The 13,725-nt window shown below is 43.0% G+C and overlaps 1 protein-coding gene across 1 annotated transcript in view; it reads left to right on the forward strand.

Moving 5' to 3' along the window:
* The window catches only part of LOC109913843 (sperm-associated antigen 16 protein), an 801,521-nt gene that overhangs the window by 23,242 nt on the left and 764,554 nt on the right, over positions 1 to 13,725 (forward strand). Inside the window, 1 exon segment of the mRNA XM_048598688.1 lies at positions 5,252 to 5,350. Coding sequence (XP_048454645.1) covers positions 5,252 to 5,350 — 99 coding nt within the window.

Here is a 13,725-nt window from a genome sequence, read left to right on the forward strand (position 1 = left end):
AAAAGTACGCTACAGTATTCAAAAGCTATCAATTATAGTGGTTGGTGCTTCATCTCAAATGTAATCTCTCTTCGGAAACAAAAACATAGCACTTCACAAGAAAATATGTCTACTGTTTCTCACAGTTTAAATTGCTGCCATGTTTTGGAAGTAAAGTGTGGATAGAACAAAATGCATTGGTCTTGACAACATGGGAAGAGAACAGGATGTGGCTGGGAAACTTAAAAGTGTGAGTTTCCTGTCATCCTGATTGTTCATACTGATTTTCTGGCTACGGCAAACAGATTGTGAGGGTAGTTGACTGTCAGTTGAGTAGGCATTCTGTGGCTAAGTTGAAGTGAGATGAACATGCAATGGTGGGAAGTACTTGAACGTGGAAAGTCACGTGAAAGGAACTTGGATATGAGAAGCCGTACATCGTTGCCAAGTGTTTTAGGAGATAATGTAATACAGTGGTAGTGTCCCTGTTTCGGGGACAGAGAATCTGTGTTAAAGTCCCACCTCAGGATGTGATGGCCATGGAAATTTTTCATACCTGCACTAATTAAAGTTCTTATTCCTTGGCTACAGGGAGGAGATGGTTGAGGAGGACCTTGGTGATGACTTTTCCAACTGTTGACAGCAGGGAGATTCCCCTATAGTTACCATAGCTGGACTTGTTCCCTTTATCGAAAAAGCTCACAACTGTAGCATCTCCGAGCTCTCCCAGGATGCTGTTCTCCTTCCAGATAAGGCAGGCAAAGTCATGTAGCTGTGTCAGGAGTTTTTTGTCTCTACACTTCAAAGACTCGATAAGGATATCGTTTGCTACAGCAATCTTGTTGTTCTTAAGTTGCCGGACGGCCTTCTCTACTTCACGCAGGACTGGAGTGTTGTTGAGCTGGTGGAGTGTAGTGTGCTGTAGAATGTGGTCAAGGATTTTTGGATCGATGACAGAGCCATGGTGGAGGAGGTCTCTGAAGTGCTTCCCGCCAGCGTTGTTTGATGGCTTCTTTGTCTTTGATATGAGTCACTCTGTCCTTGGCCAGCCGTGGGGTGGAATCTTGGGTGTTTGGTCCATAAGTGGTTTTGACAGCACAGAAGAAACCCTGCACATCATGGCTGTCGGCCATTCGTTAGGCCTCCAGTGCTTTCTCCACCCACCACCTGTTCTTTATGTTGCGGGTTCGTTGTTAAACCTCGGCCTTCAGTTGCCTGTAAACCTGTCTTTTCTTTTCTGAGTGCAGTTGCTGTTTTATACTCAGAAATGCTGTGCACTTCCAGTTTATCAGTTCTTGGATCTCCTGATCATTCTCATCAAACCAGCCTTGATGTTTGCTGAGTCTGCCTGAGTTTTTACAGGCATTAATGATGGCGGCCTTGAAGATGGACCAGAGGCTGTTGGAATCCTGCGACTTGGTGTCGCTGAGAGTCATTAGATTTGTGGAGAGGAGCTGGTTGTATGAGACTATCTTTTTCACTCTTTGAGTGCCTAATTTATGAACACCTTGTGATACTGCTTCTGTTTCTCTGCTGCAGCGGAGCTATATTTATGTTGATCCTGGCTTGGATCAGGTGATGGTCCATGTAGCTGTTTTTGGCTCCTGTCGTGGCCCGGGTGATTTTAACATATTTCCAATCCCTTGCTCTGATGATGACATAGTCAAAGAGGTACCAGTGTTTGAAGCGTGGGAGCTGCCATGTTTTCTTGTATTTGTCCCTTTGATAGAACAGTGTGTTGGTGGTGAGAAGGTTGTGTTTACAGCATTTGGTCAGGAGAAGAGTGCCATTAGAGTTTTGCTTCCCTACTCCCTCTTCCTGATTGCATCATCCCAAAGGTCTGCACTTTTGCTGACTCTGGCATTGAAGTCGCCGAGGATGATTCATTTGTTCACTGCTGGGACCCATGGGAGAGATTGGTCAAGGCTGGAGTAGAATTCCTCGTCCTCGGTTGCTGCATCAAGTGTTGTTGCATACGCACTGAATACCGTGTCATTCTGGTTGCAAGTAAAGATAAGTCAGAGTGTCATAAGGTGTTCGCTTATTCCTTAAGGGGAGTCTTCGAGTTGGTCCACCAGTTCGAATTTGGTAGCGAAGCTGACTCCATGGATGTGGCGCTGATCTTCGGCCTTGTCTTTGCAGAAATAGGTATAGCCATTGCCTTGGTCTTCGAGCTGTCCTTCCTCTGTCTGCCAGGTTTCACTCAGGCCGGCAATTTCATTATCATTGCGACCAAGTTCCCGGGTGATAATGGTGGTATGGTGTTCCAGTCTGTCACTGGCGGGACTGCGTATAGGCCAACTGATGTTCCAGGTCCCAAACTTCATCCTGAGAGTGTGGAAGCTGCATCTGCGAGAATACTTTTAATCAGCGGAAATGATTGCACACAGGCTATTACACGGGCTTAGCAATACAAAGTCTTGGTCCATTGGTGACGGTCATCCAAGACAACTGGAGATGGCCTGCAGTAGAGTGCAGACAAACAGCAGCAGCTCCCACTATGGCAGTGCAAGGTTCAAAGTGAGAAGAGTGGGAGGAAGGGGAGAGGACAAGAAAGACAGCACAGTTGCTGCTATTGTGCTTATCATGTGCTGGTGCTTAGTCTGTGATTGTTAAATCACTGAACTACGGATTGCCTGTGTGCAATCATTTCCGCTGATTAAAAGTATTCTCGCAGATGCAGCTTCCACACTCTCAGGATGAAGTTTGGGACCTGGAACATCAGTTGGCCTATACGCAGTCCCGCCAGTGACAGACTGGAACACCATACCACCATTATCACCCGGGAACTTGGTCGCAATGATAATGAAATTGCCGGCCTGAGTGAAACCTGGCAGACAGAGGAAGGACAGCTCGAAGACCAAGGCAATGGCTATACCTATTTCTGCAAAGACAAGGCCGAAGATCAGCGCCACATCCATGGAGTCAGCTTCGCTACCAAATTCGAACTGGTGGACCAACTCGAAGACTCCCCTTAAGGAATAAGCGAACACCTTATGACACTCTGACTTATCTTTACTTGCAACCAGAATGACACGGTATTCAGTGCGTATGCAACAACACTTGATGCAGCAACCGAGGACGAGGAATTCTACTCCAGCCTTGACCAATCTCTCCCATGGGTCCCAGCAGTGAACAAATGAATCATCCTCGGCGACTTCAAACACTACGGGTGGGGGGAGTGTGTAAAATTACTGCGCTGGTAGGAGTTTATTTAAATAAATATTATATTTATTAAATATATAAATATATTATTCTGGAGTAGGGACTTCTGGCTGCAGTAGGCCCGGAGTTTGGGAAGACAAATGCACCATCACCAGCGTCCTTGACTAGGCCAACAATCCCAGCTTCGAGGCACTGACCACCCTTGATTGGCTGTGATGTGCTGGGCATATTATCTGTACAACTGACACGAGACTCCTAAAGCAGGTGTTCTACTCCCAGCTCTGAAGCAGCAGGCAGGCCCCAGGTGGACAGAGGAAATGCTTCAGGGACACCCTCAAGGTCTCACCAGTGAAGTGTGGCATTCCCATTGACATCTGGGAATAACTGGCTCAAGAATGTCCAAAGTGGAGGAGGAGTATCTGGGAAGGCGTCGAGCACCTTGACACTTGCCGTCAGGGATAAAGCGGAAGCGAAAAGAAAACAGCACAAGGAGCTCGCTACCATACCAACGCTGCAACCACCTCTTCCCATGACCACATTCTGCCCCAGTTTTGACAGAGTCTGCAGAAGTCACATCGGACTGTATAGCCACCTATGAACTCACCATGAAACAGTCATCCTCGTCTACAAGGGACCACCAATGATGATGATGATGAAAGTTCTTATAACACTTAAAAGGTTACTCATGCATGGCCAAACAGGCCACCATTAACATTAAACCAAGCCAGGTCGTACTTGCAATCCAAAATTCATTTACTTTGATTACCACCTGCTCCCAGCTGATTCATCTTTGTGGTTTAAATTTCTCCATATGTTTGTGTAAATTTCCCATTCACACAGCAATTTTAAACAAAAGCAGTAATCAATATTCTTTGTGTTTGAATGAATGAACGAATCATTTTATTGTCACATATATTTAGGAACATACAGTGAAAAGTGTTTTGGCACCACTATCTGGTGCCATTTTGAGGTTCAAAAAGAATAAAAAGAAATTACTTAAATCAAGTTCATCTTTTGTTTAAACTGATTCTCAAACATAGCTCCAGGGCTTCTGCAAGATGTTTGAGGTCTCAAGGAGTCCCCACACCTCATACAGCAATGACGATGTCGATACCCCAGGAGACTCTGGCTCTGCTTCCTTGCCAACACTGACACTGTAATCGCTGCCCTGCCAACACACCTCTGGCCTTGAAGATGAGGAAAGAAAAGAAAAAGAAAAGGAGAGAGAGAAAAGGATGTTGCATGGGCTCAGGAGCTCAAACGCTACCTACCATGTCGGCATCACCATCTTGAAATTGTGTGAAATTGAAGAACGTTTACGTAATTTTGAAGCCTTTGTGAAAGAATATTATGGCACAAAGGTGAATTTTCTAATATTGATATAATTCATTAATTTATCCTCAATTTTTGAAGATTGGGGGGAAGAGACAGGAGAAAAGGGTTTGTAGTATTGAAACTAGATGTTATCTTCATTTTTTAACATGATCTTGGAGCTGAGAGCAGGACTTGGTAATGCTTTATGTGACCTGCTTACATCTCGCTACAGATGGGTAAACCTATCCGACATATTTGTTCAATGTGCATTCCTTGCGCTGAGGGGAACAGAAAACCAGGACCTTTTGGAGAAATGGCCAAGGCGTAAGAGTATTGTTTGAATGGGGACAAAGGCTTCAAAGGTGGAGGTCAGAATGTGATTGAGCAGATCAGTAGCTGCAGAAATGTCATGAAGAAAGTAGGGTCAAAGTTGAGATTTTGAAATTGTATTGGGAGGCAGGTTTTTCAATAATGGCAGCGTAGTTGGGAGGGGCTCAGGGTAGAGAGTGATCAGAGATGCCCACTTTTTTCCTGGGCGACTTCAATAGGAGACATTAAGTTGTCTGAAATTTTGTAAGGCTCTTCTTGTGTACAGGACAAATTCTAAAAGTGTCAGATAAGACCCTTCTCCAGGGAAGCTTGTATATCCAACAAATCTATGTTTCTTTTTCTCAATCTGACAAAAATTCACAACTTGAAATGTTAACTCTATCTTTCTGTCCAAAGCTACTACCTGATCTGAATATTTCCATGATTTTCTGTTTTTTTTTGTCTGTATTTTTGTTTTGTTTAGATTCCTGTTGATGATGACGTCAGTATTCCAGAAGGAGATGAAAGTTTGGAGAATATCGTGAAAACAATAGAACAACAGAATGAAGATTTAAAGGCTACAGTAGGAGATTTTTATTGATTTGAGTGTGTAGTTTCATACATTGAGTTTGTGTGCTATTAAATGTGTATTTTTAAAAGTATTTTTAAACCCCCAGTGGTAACTTTGAACCTGAGGGTTAACAAGTATTTGCAGTTTTGTGTTGATAAATGCTTATTTCCTGAAACATTTTTGTCTCAATTATCAGCATATTTACTTAGTGAGCAATTAATGCATCTATTCCTATGTTAGCATTCATTTCAACTACAGTGAAAAGAGAAAGCAAGAACTTGCACTCATATCATGTAAATCATGAGCCCTGAACTTCATAAAGTGGTAAAACACCACAAATGAAATGCTTTTGAACTACAATTACTGTTGTAATATTGAAAATGTTGCAGGTAATTTACACAAAAGAGTCTCTTCTGCACATTACTAAAGCAGCTTACTTGTTAATTTATTTAATTGACATTGGAAGAGAGATTATTGGTGGCCATGTAGAATTTTATATGTGCTTTACCCAGCCCGTTGGGTTTACTCTGAATATCATTAACCCAAAGCAGTTCTAACAATGGTATGTACTTAATGTTCTTGCTTACAGCAAAGTACAACACTGTGATGATGTTGTGGCTTTAAGAGGTGTGTTTTGCTTAGGTTTCTTTGTGGAGGCAGATTGGGGGACAGGTGTGGAACAGTCTATGAAAAGATAAACAACTCGTGAGGCCTTAGGTTTCTTTTAAAATTGGAGCAATAGAATCAGCCTGAGTGCGTGTGGTCAAGTTCTCTCAGATCAAGGATTTTTAGTTAGCTTTCGGCGGTTGCTGTTGTGGGAGCTATTTTCTCTCCTCTCTATTGCAGCCAAAAGCTGGCGGGATTCTTTTCCCACGCTGCTGGATTGCATGTGAGATCGATAGTGTGGAGCTGGAAGAACACAGGTCAGGCAGCATCAGAGGAGCAGGAAATTCGACGTTCGGGTTTATGCCCTTCATCCTGTTCCATAACACTATGAAAATACTGCAACAATCTTACCCATACAGTGTTTAAAATCAATAATGAACTGGTCTATATGCCTATGTCCAAGGATCAGACCAAAACAGGTGATCAGCATGCTGTGTCTCAACTTCCAGTCGCTGATCAGATGACCTCCTGAGCTAGCCACTTGTGCTTTGAGGCAAGCTTTCTTCTGCTCTTTTCCATGCAAACAAGCTATGCATTCAAACTTTGACACTGCCCAGACTCCAGCAAATGATCAGTTTGACCAGTGGTAACATCACAAATGTGCTGTGTTTTCCATAGTCAGCTTGATCAATTAATTCATAAAGACTTGCTTGTTTTGTTTAAGTTTAGTAAACTTTGACTTCAGCCTTGGCTAAGTTCAGTAACACCATCGTTATGTCTTGCAATTAATTGTATTATATTTACACGATACAATGCTATGATCAAACACATCCTGTTAACTGGTGAAAAGTCCACATAATCATATGTGATGTCATGGTTTGTTTTAAATCAAGACTCCAGCACTTCATCGTTACTATGATAGTTCAGGCTATTACTGATGGGTTATAACACATTCTTTCAGACACCGAAATATATTTAAAGCTAGTGTCATTTCTAATCATTAGGTCATGGTCTGACGATTGATTATTTTACAGTAGTTAAACGTCACGTGTTTTTTTTTCTTCCATTTTCATTTCATCTAACTTAGTAGATATTCACCTAAAGTTTGCTTAGTCCACCCTTTTAAATCCTGTAGAACCTTCCTAGGGGTCTTGAGAATTTAAGGAAATTCTTGATGATCTTTGCTTCAGGACCTTGGAAACTTTGGACAGTTGTTGTTTCTGCCTTAAGGTATGTCATGTGCACCACAGAAGGGCTACCGTCAATGACTCATTGGATTACTACTGGCACGTGGGACATGATATGGACCCAGGATGGATTTGTGTATCCAACTCCCAATTGCATAGATTATCTCATGAATTGGTTCCTTAATCTCTTCGACCATCTGCTCAATTCATTGCATGCAGTACGTTAGATACCTTCGCACCATTGTCAACACTTGCCTTCCCCTGACAAAGTGTTTAGGTAGTGGAGGCTTAGGATAAGGAAACTGATTCACCCAGAAGTTGAAGTCCTCTTTAAGTTTGTCACAAGATGCCAAGCATCTCTACCTTCCACCTGTGGATGTCCACTAATTCCATCTGACCTGCACCAGAAGGGCAGAATAGAGTGGAACACATTGTGCGGTTTTGGATGGGGCAGTCCATTTAGGAATAATACCTTCTTGGTTGTTATACAATACTCTCCTTTTTCCTATGTATACCACTCGAGTCACCCCTTTTAATCACTGAGGTTAAACATAAAAACATTAGAAAACAGGAGCAAGAGTAAACCATTTCGGTTTTTGAGCCTGCTCAGCAATTAAATACAATCATAACTGATCACCCGACTCAGTACCCTCCTACTACTTTCATCCCATGCCTTTTGATTTGGGTGATATGGTGGCTCAGTGGTTAGCACTGGTGCTTCACAAAGCCTGCGACCTGAGTTCAATTCCAGCCTTTGTCTGTGTGGAGTTTGCACATTCTCCCCATGTCTGCATGGGTTGCTTGTAGGAAAACACGCAGTCATCATTTCAAGTACACAAAGTGTTAAGAGTCCTATTACTGGACCAGACGAATACACGGACTGTCATGTCTCTGACTGAGAGGGTGTGGATCGTGTTAGTGGCAAAACTCCCACATAGCCACGGTGAATCATATTGTTACATTGAACACACTGTGTCCACTTTCACTGAATGCTGAATCCCAACTGCTAATTCTGTACTTCATTTGCAAAGGCCAGCAATATAATTCCAATAATCAGCTTTGTAGCTTGTCTAAAGTGCAAAAATTGAAAAATCAAGGTCATTCCTGCTCTTATTTACATTTTTTCCATTTATTCAAATAAATTTTCAAACTTCCCAGCAAGCTAGTCCGTTATGTTGCCTCTAACCAGGCATTCACTTAGCCTGTTTCTGTTCCATTGAGGTGAAAGCTTGATTTTACATTTTGATTTTCACCGATTATAGTTTGTTTCCTTAGGCATTACTAATTGCTGACATTGGGGTTGATGGCATTGAGATGACAGTAATTACTGTTGGGTCTTATCATTTGTTGCTATTGAGGTAGTGGTGTGCGGCTTACAGTATCATCTGACCCAATGTTACTGGAAATTGTCAGTTCCGTAACAGTTACAGTTCTGAAGTAGCTGGTCCCACAAAGTGAGCTCGCTCCTTCATGGTCCCTACCCGAAACGTCAACTTTCCTGCTCCTCTGATGCTGCCTGGCTTGCTGTGTTCTTCCAGTTCCACACTGTGTTAACTCCTTCAGCAGCCCCCTGCTAATGAGGTAAATTCACAGCATCATTTTCCATGCTGTTAAGGAGCACATGGTGATGATGATGTACATTGTTTTGAGGCCCAAATGCTTTTAACTGATTCACGTATTATCCCGTTTTACCAATGACCAGTAAAATTTTGTGTACCGATGGACTTGCTTTATCAATTATTGAATAGGGTCCCAAATATTTTAGTGACAAACATGTGCAGATTAGAAGTCTCGCACCGTTATTTTCTCTCTTACTGTATATTCAATGGGCCTAATTTTGGCATCAAAGTATGCCTTACTTCGTACTTATTTCTTCCCCATTTTTACTGCTGTTGCTAGGACAGTGGCCGGTACATTTTGTATTCTGCTTTCCATAGCTTTCTCGTGGTTAAGAGCTTGGATGTTCGGTTTAGAGAGGTCAACCAATAACAGTCCCTCAACTCCTTTCATGGGATCTCCCTGTCACTAACATATGTGGGGTAAAATCTGTGGAACTGGATGGTGTGTTTCTCATGATCGTAAGATGTAAGGGAAGATTTCATCCCAGGTCCCCAGGACATTACCTGGGTCTCTGGATTAACAGTCCCGTGATAATACCACTAGGCTATTGCCTCCCCTTTATTTTCATGTGAATCTGGGTTGTTCTGTGCACACACTAAACAGTTATCCACATAGTGACTCATATTGTCCTCTGACTTTGGCTCCCAGCACTATTCCTTAAGACATTGGGTATTCTCTTTTCTTTGATGTCTGTATATATTGTAGGCCATGTAAATCAGTTGATTCCTATCACGCTAGCATGCAACATACTTACCTTCTTTTAACAGCATTCCATCCTTAATCTGAATTTTGTTCTTCCAAAATTTATACTCATGGGCCATTTGTGTTGTTGGATTCTCACCAAATCTTTGTCTTTGCTTTGGGCTTGTATCAGATCATTTTTAGTTTGATATACTTTCACTGCACTCAGTCTCAGTCATTACCGGGATTGCCAAGGCTTGCCCTCTTGGGCCTCTCACTTCACTAGCTCATCTGCGCAGACATTTCCTTTTGGGGATGATCTGTGGCGGGCTTTAACTTTAATAATCCCAAATTTTCTATCCTTTGTCTGTTCTAAGATATATTTTAGTACTGGTGCTGAAGGTAATGGTTTCCCACTGGCTGACACAGAATCGCTTCTTCCCAGAGTGGGAGAAAATCTGTTAGGCTATTGCAAATGTACATGCTATCAGAGTAAAGATCTGATGGGGCAACATAATATGGAGCTGGAGGAACGCAGCAGGCGAGGCAGCATCAGAGGGGCAGAAAAATTGACGCTTCGGGCCGGGACCCTTCTTCCCGACCTGAAATGTCAACTTTCCCGCTCCTCTGCTGCCTGGCCCGCTGTGTTCCTCCAGCGCCATACTGGGTTGTCTCTGACTCCAGCGTTTATGGTTCTTGCTATCTCTCAAAGATCTGATGGGGTTGGAAAATCTTTAAGATGGCTTACTGTACAGGCAACTGCTGCTAATTCTGCTGCAAGGGTGCCATACTGCTTGGTAATCCTGAAAAGAGAGCATCATGTGTTTCCCCAGTTGGTGTTTCTACATAAATGCCACATCCTGTTATCCTGTTATAATCTACCACGGAGGAACCATCGATAAAGATTTTAAATCGGCTCTCCGTATTCTCTCACCCCCATTGTTTTTGGCATTAGTGGTACCTTGGGGCTATTTGTTTCAGCTGCAACACACACATGTGGTTCGCCCCAATACAGCAGGTTGTCTGCCAAAAAGATCCTTTTCTGTTTTTCTACTGTAATATGCAAGCCTTGTGACACAAGTATCCATCGGGCTATTCTGTTCTAACGTTACAATCCTGAAGACGTCCATCCAGCATTAACTGGATATGAGTGTGTTCTGTTAGAATGGTGAGAGATTAAGACCAATTATGTGTCCAGAATGTTGTACTGCCTAGAAAACAGCAAGCAAATGTTTTTCACAGAATGTAAAACGTCATTCTACTGGCATTGATAGACTGGAGGCGTAGGAGATAGGACCTAAACATTGATGTCTGTTTTGTAACATTACAGCTGTTAGTGTGGTGTCCGTGGCTGTGACTTCATGGTCAAAGGGTAGCTCTGGGTCTGGAACCTGTAGTGCTGGGGCCTGAACTAATGCTCGTTTCAACAACAGACTGCTTTTGTGTGTTGTTCTGTCCATTCCCACAGAGTACACATTTTTAATTGTTCTGCAAGTGGAGCTACTCTAGTAGCAAAGCTGTCAATGCGATTTCTATAGTACCCAACTGATCCTAGGAATGATCTCAAGTCGCCCACTTCTTTAGGTAATGGCAGATTACAAATAGCATAAATCCGTTTCCTATCTATTTCCAGATTACCAGATGCCATCACTGTACCCAAATAAGAGACTTTTTGCTCCATGATCTGTGTTTTCTTAGGGTTAACTTTCAATCCTAGATCTGTGAACAATGTTAAAAGCACACGCAGCTGGACCAGGTGTTCCTGTTTGATCTCTGTCTGTCTAGGCAGTTGGGGTTGGAAAAACGCTTTAGTCCCTTTGCTAATTAATCTTTGGAATACAGATAGAGAATTATGGAACAGGTCCAAGTAAACTGTTGTGTATAAAGATAAGCGCAAATTTATACTGTTATTCCCACTTTAAAGGAATGGACCAAAATCCATTACTAATGTCCGGGATGGTGAAGTACTCTGCCCGAGGTGCCTGTTTCATCATAGTTTCAATACTGCTGGTTACACTGGGTGCTGTACAAGGATTGGTTTTATTTAGTGCTCTGTAGTCAATAGTCTCTGTCCGGAAAGCATCTATCTGGCTTCTTAAAAACCAAAAGAACTGCGGATGCTGTAAATCAGGAACAAAAACAAAGTTGCTGGAAAAGCTCAGCAGGTCTGGCAGCATCTGTGGAGGAGAAAACAGAGTTAACGTTTGGGTCTGATGACCCTTCCTCAAAACCCTCCTCACCGGACCCGAAACGTTAACTCTGTTTTCTTCTCCACAGATGGTGCCAGACCTGCTGAGCTTTTCCAGCAACTTTGTTTTTGTATCTGGCTTCTTAACGGGCCAGATAGGGGAATTGTTAGTTGAGGCTACTGGGTGCAAAATTCCCTGCTTAAGCAAACTATTGATTGCTTTGGCCACCTCCCCTTCAGCTTGTTTCGGGAAAGAATATTGTCTGTGGGATTTAGGATTTGGACCATCTATCACTACTACCCTTGTCATACATCCACAATCATGTTTATGGGTAGCAAATGCATTCTTACACTGTACAATAAGATTCTCATTATCAGTCAACTCAGAGAGGGTTGACCCACAATTCTCCCACTGTACAGGTTTGGTGGCTGTACTCCCCAGTAGAAATCTCAAGGGGTCCCTGTTACCCGGACCAAGGCGTCTAGGAGAAGCAGCAGTTTGTCGGATCAAAAGCTAGATCACACTTGCTCATAAAATGTGAACCCAAAACATGTTCCATGTCCTGGTTTAGTTCTACCAGGACGACTGGATGTACTCACTATATATTACGAATTTGAATATTTAGCGGGCAGTGACCTGTAAAGCCACTTAAATAATGGTATTTGCACTGTGCCCATTTAACCACCAACCATTGGCTGTATAAGGGCAGTTGGGAATCCTCCTTTATTGCAGGAATTCAACAAGGTGGCCTTCTACCTCACCTGGAACGAGAAGTCTTCCCATACTACCCCATTTGGTACTATACATTTATTGCGATAGGCCTCACACTGCCAATAGTGGTACTTGCTCCCCTGCTCCATGATCGAATGCATGCGAGCGGGTCCTTCCATTGAAAGTGACCTGTTATGTCTAACAGATAACAGTGGGGAGGAACAATCTTTGGCAAGATGTCCTCTTTCCTCAGTTAAATCACAATGGCAGTGTCCTGCCCCTTCCACTAGGGGGCTGAAAGAGTGAGTTATCTCTACCCTGACTGAAACCACACTCTTCATTCCCCCAGATAGGTGGATCTCTCTGAGGCCCTTGTGTTTTAACAGGGTTCATGTTCCCTGTTCTTTCATTGTTCTTACTCTGGGATGCTTCCCTTTGCCATGCCAAAGCCATTTGCCTAAGGGCCCACATTTCTAAGAATGTATTATCCTCGGGGTCAAAAGCTTCACAGACTTTCCTTGATGCCTTGCTGGAATGTTCCATTAGAGTACGCAATCAAACACTGCGCTATCGTCAAGATTGTTTCCTTGCTGGGTCCCAAATACAATTATAAACTAATTCCAGGATCGAGAGGCAAATGCAGTTGGTGTAACCCTTTCCTTTTGTCTACATTTATTCAGTCCCTCTATCGGGTCCCTTCTATTTTGTCCTATTGCTGTCAAGGTTGTCTTCTCCATGTCTGTTAGCGATCCCCCATCCCAAACCTATGCTTTGTGGATCAGAAAGGGTAGCCCATATTGAATCACTTAATCAGGCAAGCAAAAGTTTCACCTCCTCTGTTTTTTGAGGCTGTGTAACCTCTGATGGTGGCAGCAAGCAGCTCATAAGGGTCATTGCCTGGTGTAAAAGTAGGTACATTCTGAGCAATATCTGTGTAGTTGTGTGTCGGAATAAGGGGTATTGTATTGCATGTTCCCGTCTTGCAGTCCTATTTGGACTGTCTGTAGAGAATTCATTGGATTTATCAAAGGAGACTGCTTCAGTGCTTCAGCTTGCTGTCCGATCCCAAAGCCATTTGTGGATTCCTCCTTAACCTCCTGCACTGAAGGCTGAGATGCGTCTGGGATTTGATGTGTAGTCATAGTGGGCAGGGGCGGTGATTCCTGTGACTTGGATGATATAGCTGGTATAGAGGGATACTGAGAACCTTTGTTTGAATATGGTGGTTAGGATCATAATCGTATCTCCAGCCTTGATCTGAATTCTATAAGCCTTTACCCTCAACTGGTCCTCAATCTAGATCAAGAGATAACAAGGTGTAGAGCTGGATGAACACAGCAGGCCAAGCAGCATGGGGTCTAGGCCCGAAACGTCAGCTTTCCTGCTCCTCTGA

This window comes from Rhincodon typus, chromosome 7, assembly GCF_021869965.1.
Source record: "Rhincodon typus isolate 14 chromosome 7, sRhiTyp1.1, whole genome shotgun sequence".
NCBI lineage: Eukaryota > Metazoa > Chordata > Chondrichthyes > Orectolobiformes > Rhincodontidae > Rhincodon > Rhincodon typus.